The sequence below is a fragment of the Pogoniulus pusillus genome, chromosome 38 (genome assembly GCF_015220805.1).
Source record: "Pogoniulus pusillus isolate bPogPus1 chromosome 38, bPogPus1.pri, whole genome shotgun sequence".
Lineage (NCBI taxonomy): Eukaryota > Metazoa > Chordata > Aves > Piciformes > Lybiidae > Pogoniulus > Pogoniulus pusillus.
The window spans coordinates 7,163,505-7,173,932 of NC_087301.1; the positions used below are offsets into that span (position 1 = coordinate 7,163,505).

The window sequence follows — 10,428 nt, forward strand, 5'->3', positions numbered from 1 at the left end:
TCTGGAGCTTCATAATGATTTGGGGAGTCTTCAAGCCTACCCTGAAGTCCTGGGCATGCTCCCTGTCCCCATCTCAGCACAGCTCTTCAAGGAGGCTTTGGCCAAGAGGGAAGAACTTTGGTCCCGATTGAGGCAAGCAGAAACAGTCCTGGTGGAATTGCTGGAAACTGCCAGCTGCAGCATCCCTGGGAGAAGGGGGCTAGAAGCCTAGGAGATGGGAGCTGGAAGCCCAGGAGATAGGGGGTGGAAACCCAGGAGATGGGGGGTGGAAGCCCTCTCCAGCATTTGGCCCAGGACAAAGGCATTGTTATAATAACAGGGAAATTGTCACAGGGCCGGGCCTTTGTCTGCCGCTTGTGCAGCAGCTGGGAGCGATTATGCTGCAACAATGTTCTGTTCCATCAACATTATGTCCTCATTAAACCTTTATTAGGAGATTAGATTCAGATTTATTGATTTTTTTTAATATTTTTTTTTTTAAAGGAAAATCCAGGCTCCTCTCAGAGGGATGCCTGGAACTTTTTCCCTGTGTGTAGCACTTTCCAAAGCAGCAAGAGGGCAAAGCGAGAAGCTGGATCCTCCCTCTGGTATGGGCAAGCTCCTCTGACAGGGGCAGGGACCACTGAGGGGTTAAGCCAGGTGTGGGATGGCTTCCAAGCACTGGGGAGGACAAGGACTGAGTGGCCACCAGCACGATCTGTGGGATGCAGCAGGCACAGGTGAGCATCTTGCAAAAGGTCCACAAGTGGAGTCCAGAGGGATGGCAAGAGCGGCTTGGGGATCCTGCTATGTGCCCTTCTCGAGCGTGCAGGCTGGGCAGCACTGCGTGCCCAGGTCAGTGGGCCCATTGGATTTGTCTGCTGGAGCATTTGATGTTACATGAAGGCAGCTCATTCCAGAGGGTGCTAATTGCCCGCCGCGGTGATCGGCTCTGTAGCACCATCGATCTCAGCAGGATCAATCGGCTGATTTAGTGTCTCACGAACTCTTTAACTGGACACCTCATCAATAGGCAGCCACTTACAGACCATCAGTGTGTTAGCAAGGGCCGGGGCTGGCAGGAGCCTGCTCCACCCATCCTCAGCACCCCATCACTCAGCAGGAAGTTTTCCTGCAGGTGATGGCTCCAGGACAGCATGCCAAGGCCCTGGGTCTGAGGAGAGGGGGCCTGGTACTGAAAGTAGCAGAGCCAGATGCTGTCAACCCACCTCCTCCCACCACCCACAGCCCAACCATATGCAAAGATGGATCCTCCCATCACCTCTGGTGCTTCTATGGTGGTGTCCAAGCTGGTATGTTACTGACGTGAAGAGCAAGCTGTAACTCTACACAGGGTCCTGGGCCAGCATGGTGGAGCCAGGGACCACTTTGAAAGCACTGTTGGTGTTTCTGGTCACAACTCTCAGCCACCTCCATCTCTGAAATGGGAGTGGGTACCACACTAACCAGCTCTGCTCCATGTGGTTTGGGCTCATCTCCCTGCTCTGTTTTCTTCCACTCCTCTTGGCCTCATGCCTCTATTCTGACATCGGGAGCAGAGGGACAGAGCAGAGCTGAGGCAGCAACCAGGGACCCTTCCTGCACTGCCTAGCCCCAGAGCCAGTCCCATTGCCACCCCTATTTGTTTGCCATTGACTGGCACTGATTCTCCCCCAGTTCACCATTGGGCACGAATGTGATGGGGACCTGCTGAGCAAATACTGGTGGGAACAAAGACGTGTGCGGAGCCTGACAGGTGGGCAGAGTAACGGAGAATGGGGAACAGGGGCTGGTGGTCCCCGGTGCTTCCTACATGCAGCTTCTTCAGGACAGCCGGGGTGAAAGGTGCAGGAGCCTGGGGACAGGGGAGGGCTTAGGGAGTAGGTACAGCAGACATCACCTGGTACAGCGAGGCCTCCTGTACAACAGAGGCCCCCCGGTGCGGCGGGGACCTCCTGGGGCCAAGTCTGGCGAGGTGCCGCTGTCCGCGGTGCTGAAGCAGCGGCCGCCCTGGGGCCGGTCCCGAGGAGCTCCGGGTTTGGGACGGGAGACACTATGGTGCCAGGCTTAGGCAGGGCCATAGGCGCTCGGTACATCCATCAGCCCTGCACTTGTGTCCAGGTGATGGTGAGGGAAGGCGGTGTGTGGGCCAGTCCCGGGGGAGACAGTGTCTGCGGTCCCTCCCGGTCCTGCCCCCACCAGCGGGTGCCACTCAGACATCCCGCCACACCGACCAGAGGGTGCCCAGTGTGATGCTGTAGGCCAGGACGGCCACCAGGTACGCCCGGAAGAGCAAGACGTCCAGCACGTAGCCCACTTGGAGCCACTCGCGGGCGACGTCGCGGAACTCCTCACGCTTCTCCAGGAAGCGGCGGATGGCGGTGACCTCGCGCAGGACACCCAGGGTCAGCAGGGAGCCCTCCGCCAGCATGGGCCTCGCCTCCCCAGATGCCTCACGCTCCCGAGGGTCCTCGCAGCTGTAGGGGTTCAGCTTGGCTGCGGGGTTGAGAGAGGCAAGGGAAAGAATCCATTTAGACCGAGGCAGGGTTTCTGCATGTGACCTAAGCATGCAAGCAGGGCTGCAGAGATAGAAGCTTCTCAGGACCTAACCCCCTTTGCTTCTCTTGGGCCCTTTCCCTGCAGCCCTCACCTGTGCTGTCATTGCTCTCCACCTGCCCAGAGATGTCCATGCTCTGAGTCCTGCTCTGGATAAATTTGGTCCTATCCCGGATGCAGAGCAGAACAGTGGCTCGTTCCAGCAGCAGGTGCTTCACCCACGCAGGGACATGGGGCTGCAAGTCCTGCTTGTGCACCAGGCGCACTATCAGGATGGTCTCCGTCAGGCTGATGACCAGCAGTGCCATGCACACCACAAAGTAGATGCCTGTGGAGATGCCAACTAGGTGAGTGGCCTGCAAAGGCTCACACACAGGGTATGGTCCTGTGTGGATTCCCCCTGCCCACATCTCTAGAGGACCTGGGGGCTCTGAAGAGAGCAGAAGCCCCTGCTGCTGCAGGCCCAGGATTGCCATGGCAGCTGGCTGGGCAAGCAGCAACACTGTACCTATCAGCGGGGTGCCAACAGCAGTAGCTGGCAGTGTGTCGGATACGATGATGAGGAAAACTGAGTAGCCCAGCAGGAGAGTGATCTTGAAAGAGACCCTCTCGCCACTGTTGGGAGGCAGATAGAAGCCCACAATGTCCATAACCATCAGGAAGATGCTGGGGAGCAGCAAGCTGACAGTGTAGAAAAGGGGGCGCCTCCGGATGACTACCTGCGGGACAGAGAGGCAGGGAAGGCTTGGAGAAGGTCCAAAATGAGGGCTTGAACTGGTGCCTCCACCAAGAAAGCTCAGGATGGTGGCATGCACTAAGGTGAGCTAAAGGAAGGGCTCAGCACCGGGAGACTCCTGCCCACAGGCAGGATCACTGTGGCCTGGGGGACAGTGGGAAGACCCTTCCTAGTGGCCCATCCCGGAGAAGCTGAAGACCCTCACATAGAATTTCATTTCAGCGTAGCTGTCACTGCTCTTGACACTGAACTCCTGGAAGTGGCTGAGCACGTAGAGCAGCTCCCACTCGCCCTGGTTCATGAAGACGCTCCGGTCGAACTTGACCAGCTCCGGCTGCCGCCACAGCGAGAGGTTGATGTCGCGGACTGTGGAGCGGAGGAGAGATGAGGACCGGGGTGGCCGTACCTCTCCTCCAGCGGGGTGCCTGCCCTGCCGCCTGCATCCCCGATCCACTGGGGCCATCTAGAGGGACAAGCCGCCTTCTGCACGGAGCTGCAGCCCAGCGGAAGGGGTCCTGCCCGCTTCCCGAGCCCTGCGGCAGCAAGGGACCCAGCACTCACTGTGGTGCAGCCAGCTGGTGAAGGTGAGTGAGCAGTTTTGGACGTCGAAGGGGAAGTTGTAGATGTCCAAGCTGCAAGCAGTCATCACTTGGATAGGTTTGAGGTTCTGCACTTCCCCGTGGTGGTCAACATAGACATAAGGGACGGGGGGAGACTTTCCGACGTCCACACTGTGGGACACGAAGGACAGAACCATGGGCCGAGGAGCACTCTTGGTGAGAACTCATCATGGTTTGGGATGGAAACTGCCCATGAGCCGGGAGTTCGCCCCCAGGCTGTTCTACTGGCAGTACCCACGCGGACGTGCCTGCCTAACATTGCCTCTGCACTGCCCCGGCTGCTGTCCTCTCCCATCCCGCGGAACGCCTGTGTCCCTGCCTCGGCACTCTCTGGAGATGCTGGAAGCACCTCGAGTCCCCAGGGAGAGGGAAGAACGCCGGCTGGCTCCGCGGGCAGGGCGGGCAGCGCCGCAGCTGCCCTAGCATTGTGCTGCCTTCACAAAGCCTCTCTGCAGCTCTCTGGATCCCACCCCTGGCACGGCGCGGGTAATTGCTGGCGGTCGTGGTTAGCCAGCGCTGGAAGCGGCCCAAGAGCCGAGCCGTTCCCATCTGCAGCTCGCCCAGCGCGCAGCGGCTGCCAGCGCTGTGCCAGGAATACCAAGCACGGGGCGCACGTGCCCGCCGCGCGGGGGGTCCAGCCCTGCGCCATCCCCCCCACGGCCACGCCGCCCTCCGGCCGCGCTCACAACTCGTTGATGAGGATGTCTGGCACCCAGATGCTCTCCACCGGGAGGGAGATCTGCGTCACGTTGTCAAAGCGCGCCGGGTCCCACCGGAGGAACTCGTCTGTCCAGTGCTGAGGACGGGGGAGAAAGGGCTTGCAGGGCGAGGTCCCTTCCGGCCCACCAGCACCCAAACCCCAGGGAAGCGCCCTGCCGGGGGAACCACTCTTCAGCACCATCCATGGCAAGGGGGGAAAGCTTCATCTTGCAACCATTGCACCACCCCACAGTGTGGAGCTTAGAGCATGAAAGTCACACCTCGAGGTTCCAGCCCTGCAGAGATCTTGCCACCCCCGGGGATGGTTCCCACCCTGCTGCACATCTCTCCTGCAGGAAAACCTGCATTTTCAGTGGTGTGGGGACCCAGCAAGGGAAGAGTGAGGCTCCAGGGTTTCTTCTGCTCACCTGCCTGTACCAGATATAGGTGGTCAGCACCTGGTTCTTCTCGTCCTGCAGGAAGAAGCAGAAACGTGTCAGCACAGGGGATACTTACACCCTGGAAGATGGGCACAGCGTCCCCAGAGGATGCTGCCTACTCGGTACTGCTCCGCCTGCCGTGGACACAAAGAAACTGCCGGTTCTGAAGGCAGAGGACTCACCACGCTGAGGATGGCATAGACCATGAGGTCAATGGCCACGTTGGTGGTCTTTCGCCAGTCCCGCACAGGCCGGGTGCCCTTCTGGTAGTGGGCCAGCAGGTAGTGGGTCAGCCGGCGCAGGGCGGGCTCAGCAGGCTCCGGTGTCTGGTCTCCCCTGCGGGTACCTGCTATTGGAGGGAGAGAGGGATGGATGCTCACATCAGGGCAGCACCTCAATCACCCAGAGGTGTGCTGCAACTTGTGGGATGCTGCTGCCTGCTGTCTCTTACTTGGGGTTTCCCACAGAAGTTAAACAGCATCATCCTGATGGGAAACCAGCCAGAACTGCACCTAATGGTTTATTGATATCCTCTTTGTGTAGGTGAACAAGGCTGTCAGCCCTTCTGGCCTCAGAGAGCAGGACTGCCACCTTCCACCTCTGATGGATGGATACAGGGCCCCAGCAGTGAGAGGCCACGAGGGTCTTGCTGCCCCTAGGTAAATTTCCTATCACTGCCTCCTTACAGGGGATTTTAGAGAGGAACCAGGCTGCCAAACTCATGCTTTGGGCATCTTGGTGTTTAATAAGCATCCTGGTGACTGTTTTCTGGGGAAACAAAGATCACTCACCTGGTGCCAGCAGCTTAAACTGCAGAGCAAACTGCCTGCAGCACTGGTGTCCTCACCACAAAGCAGCTGTGGTGACACCACAGCTGAGCCAGGGCGGCAGAGCCACGCTTGTGGCTTTACTCCTCAGCACGCCCAGACCTGGAGTCCAGTTCCTGGACTAATTGGAATAGATCTGTGGGACCTTGGGAAAAGCTGCTGGGAACTGCAAGCTGTCCTTTAAGCTAAAACCCAGGAACCCAGCAGCCTCAGTCCCTCCAGCGCCAAGCGCGGCCGGTAATGCTGGGCAGCCAGCTGGGCGCACGACCCTCGGCCAGGCAGGCGTGAGCCAGTAGAGGCGGTGAGGGGGGGCCAAAGGCAGCCATTAGGGCAAGGGGAGGAAAACAGGCACTGCTGTCACTGCACTGGGGACAAGCTGGGGCCTTTCCTGCTGCAGACGATAGCAGCTGGATCTGTCACGCTCCTCCTCACACCCTATCCTCATCATCATCCTATCCTCCTCTTCCTCCTCACCCTCTCCTCCTCCTCACACCCTCTCCTCTTCACACGTGCAGTGCCTGGCAACTCAGCACAGCCCTGGCACAAGGGGTTGCAGCTACACAGATCTTCCTATCCTCTTACTTCTGGCATTACTGAGGTGAGAGGATCATTGCTCCTGCTCCTCTCCTGCCACCTCTGCTGGCCTAGTGACAGGAGGAGGTCTAGCAGTGGGGGCAATGCCGTGACGAGGTGTGTCTGACTGGTTACAAGCCTGCTGAAAGCTTTTGGCTGCACTGGTGCAAAACAAGGCAGTAATTTCCCTACTTTCCCCAGGAAGGTTGAATGAAAAATGATAACACTGGCTGATGGATGTTCTGGCAGTCAGTGTAGTGCCATGCAGAGCTGCAATTACAAGGCACAGGCACAGCACCGCTCCCAGGGGCTCTCACCCCCAAAACCCAGCTCAATGCTCTGTGATGCAATACTGCCTTTGTTAGGCTGGGGCTCAGGCAGTAGCTCCCAGACAGAGACATGCAGGCAGGAGACGACCCTGGCTCTCTCTACCCTCAGGGCTGGCACCCTGCACACTTCCAAGGTCCTTTGAACCCCTTACTACTGAGCCCACCATGCAGAGCTGGGTTCCAATGCCACGCTCAGTTGCTGTGGGCACTCAGCCTCCATTGCCCAGGGAGGAAGCACCTCAAAGCTCTTGTACTAGAACTTTCCCAGTCCCTGGTTTCTCCCAGGTATGTGACTTCTCTATAGCATTGAGATCTCTCTAGAGATCAGCCTTTGCACATCATGCAGCACTGCTTGGGCTTTGGGAAGATGTGGCACCACGCATTTTTGTGCCAGGAGCACCATGCTCTGCCCCGGCTTTTCAGCCCTGCCCGTGGGTCCCTCACTTACCTTGGCTCTGTAGGGTTGAGGCAAGAGGCAGCAGGGCCAGGAGCACCCCGAGAGCAATGCATGTCATGGGTGTCATGGCTGTGATGGCTGTCATGCTGCTGCCGCTCCAGCTCCCAGCTGCTGTCCCTTCTGCCCACCTCCAGCTCTGGGCAGGAGTGAGCCTGAGCAGAGGCTGGCAGCTCTCCTGGCTCTCTTTCTCCCCTCCGTTGGGTTTTTGAGAACGCCCAATTAATGTTGAGCCCAGCCTCTCCTGCTGCATCAGGTTTCATGCTGGAATGTGAGAAGAGCCCACCCAGCTACTCCCCAACCAGCTCCTCCAGGGTTCTCTGGCCCCTGCCTGGCTGTGGAAAAACAGTTTGGAGGTGCAAGCAGGAGCTGGGGGGAGAGGATGCTGCAGGTGCCTGGGCTGCACTGGGAAGTCCACAATAGTTGGGAACTTGAAGGGAAACCCTTTGAGATGAGTGAACTCACCTGGGAAGTTACAGAGATGTGGCGCTGGTACAGAGAGAGCTTCCATGGGGAAACTTGGAGCTGTGGATCCACCCTAGGGCAGGGTGGATCTGTCCAGCCACAGATAGACACACTGACAGATGCAGGCTTCAGGCAGCACGTGCTGACTGCTGGTCCTTTGAGCCCTGCCTGTAGGCAGCAAACCTGCCCCAATCACCCCATAGCTGCTCCCAGGCAAGGGTTCAGTTTGGTTTTGCAGCCACTGTTGTGTGCAAGCAAGAGCACCCTTTAGGTGAACAAGACCATAAGCAAAGCTTGGTCTGAATGAATGAGAGCAAAAACAAATCCAGCACCTGGGGCCCTGCTCGGGCTGCAGAATCCTTCCCTCTGTGTCAGATCATCCTGTCCTCGGGGCCAGCGTCCCTCTACCTACAGAGAGCCCCAGCCCAGCCCCATTTCCAGCACCCTTCTGTACTCGTGTCCATTAGTCTGCGTTTCCATGCCCGTGCCCCACGACGCTGCCAGCTGCTGGCAGTGTTGGGGAAGCGTCGGGCAGAGACCGGAGCCCGCGGCTGCAGCAGCACCGAGCAAATCGCATCAGATGGCAGCGCGGAGTCACTTAAATGAGATAAGAATTAGTGCGCGGCCCTGATGAACTCCCCCTCGGTTGCCAGCAGCGGTGTCAGGGAGAGAGCGAGAGCAGAGCCACGGCTAATTTGATTTCTCGGCTCCGTTAGTGGCTGGCAAGTCACCTCCCGGGGAGCTCAGCAGCTCCGAGCTCTTTCCCCTTATTGAGTCTGGGTAATAGAAATCACGGGCAGCGCCACCGCGGCGCTGGGGACCGTGCCCTGCTCTGCCCCCTCTCCTCCGGCCCCCCGCACCAATACGGGCAGGATGCGGCCGACGACTGCTGAGGCAGAGTGGCTGCTGCAGCATCATTAACTCTGAATCTTCTCCCTTGGGTTTTACATCTTCATCTTAAAGAGGTTCTAATGTAGCTCCTATCAGCCCTCCTGTTATCGGATATCTAATTAGCCTGATCTATTACAGCCTCGCCTTACGCCGTGCGCAGGGGCTCTTGCGGGACGCTCTGTGGGACGCTGGCATCCATCGGCAGTGCCCGGATCAGATTTGCTTTCTGAAATGGCATAATGGGATTTTATTTGCCCTCTGATCTGCTGTGTGCTAATTGCTTTTCTGGGAACCGCCTGGCATCTGGGGCTTCCCATTACTTGGCCCCACTTCCAGCCCTGGATCTGCCCGCTGCTAGGATCTGCGCCGGGATGGAGACTGAGGGCTTGTTTCTAGTGCAGCCAATCTGACAGCAGGTACCTTGGCCACCCCAAAGGCTTGCCAAGACCTTGGAGGTCTCAGCGACTGAGGGGCACAGGCACAAAGACCCTGTGATGTGACAAGATGAGGGATGCTCCACATCTCCCCATTTGCAATGGGGCAAGCAACATCCTACATTCCTCATCACCTCCTTACCAGGAATGAAAGCAAGCGGCATGCATGCGGCATAATGTCCCACGTTTCCACGGCAGCATTACCTTTGGCAGCTCCCACACCCACGCCATAGGGCTTGCTGGGACCTTCGGCTGAGCTCTGTGTGGGGTGGGGCACTGTGGACGACACAGCCGGAATGGGGAGAGGGTCTCAGCTGCGGTGTCTGCCAGGATGAGCAGGCAGGAGAGGGAAGCAGCCCTGCTCAGGCTGCCAGGACTCGCCTTTCAGAGCGCGTTTGGAGCGTCAAAAGCAATAAAGCATCGCCGAGGAGCCCTGGCAGCGCAGCCGCCTGCCGGCCCCGGCCCCATCGCACGCTCGAGGCCGCCCATTAGGGAGCGGCACGCTCCCCAAATTGCATGTCTGCTGTGATTTAACGCTGCGAGACATGAAACAAACACCGTGTGCAGGCAGGGCTGCCAGCGCTGCCACGGCACGGCTCACTGCAGACCCCCACACTGGCACTGAGGGGTGCAGGACCCTGCTGCAGGCAGTGGTCCTTGGGGATGCTCAGGCTTGCTGCATCCTTGAGGTGTTTCGAGGGTCTCCAGGGCTAGGGCGGCATGTGAGGCCTCTCCTCTGGTACCTGCTGTGCACAGCTCCAAGGACGAAGCAGAGACCAATGCACCAGGAGTAGACACTTGTATTTCTCACCCCAGAAGGTGCATGCATAGAGTGGCTGGTGGGGAGTTTAACTCATTTTTTGGGCCCACATCTTGGGGACACTCAGAGCTTAGTGCCTTGGTGATGCCCTAGAAGGGAAAAGCTGCTTTGCTCTAGCCCTGTGTGAAGTGATGCTCTGTGGCTGGCAGCAGGGTTTGGGAAGCCTGGAAGCCCAGCAGCCCAGGAGCAACAGTCTGGGAGCTAAGGAAGGAGAGGTCCTTCCATCTCAGATACTTCACACACACAAGCTGACAGAGCTGCAGAGTGACTTCCCTCATACTCCAAAGCACCATCTTGGGTCTGTGATGCTGGACCACGAGCATGGTAGCCACACAGTGCCTGACAGCTAAGTCTGTGGTGAGGTGGAGGACTGGGACCATGGAGAGGCCAAAAATCACCACTGGCAAATACCAAACCCATTCTCACCCCAACAGCAAATGAGCACGACTCCTTTAAATCCCCCAGTGAAGGGAGGGAGCACTTTTCTCTCAGTCCTCCTCACCATTAGACACCCTTCAGGTGTTAGCAATATTCTGCCACTGCTTCACTGTCCATTAAAACCAGGTAATAATAAGCACAAGAAAGTATTTGGAGACCATCACTGC

General features: G+C 58.1%; 1 protein-coding gene across 1 annotated transcript; it reads right to left on the reverse strand.

The window, feature by feature from the left end:
* Positions 1-417: 417 nt before the first annotated feature.
* HTR3A (5-hydroxytryptamine receptor 3A) lies at positions 418-7,274 on the reverse strand. Its single transcript, XM_064173031.1, has 9 exons — positions 7,208-7,274; positions 5,213-5,379; positions 5,019-5,063; positions 4,578-4,687; positions 3,833-4,002; positions 3,477-3,637; positions 3,044-3,254; positions 2,630-2,863; positions 418-2,475 (listed from the first exon to the last, which is right to left on the reverse strand). The coding sequence occupies exons 1-9, from the start codon at positions 7,272-7,274 to the stop codon at positions 2,192-2,194; spliced, it is 1,449 nt and encodes a 482-aa protein (XP_064029101.1). The 3' UTR covers positions 418-2,191.
* Between the last annotated feature and the right edge of the window lie 3,154 nt (positions 7,275-10,428).

Bases quoted from the DNA above. Each gene is read 5' to 3' on its own strand.
- HTR3A (XM_064173031.1), bottom strand. From the start codon at position 7,274: ATGACATGCATTGCTCTCGGGGTGCTCCTGGCCCTGCTGCCTCTTGCC. The intron at 4,688-5,018 runs GTGAGCAGAAGA...CCCCGTCCTCAG, and splicing joins CCTATATCTGGTACAGGCAG to CACTGGACAGACGAGTTCCT. The intron at 2,476-2,629 runs GTGAGGGCTGCA...TCAACCCCGCAG, and splicing joins GGAGAGCAATGACAGCACAG to CCAAGCTGAACCCCTACAGC.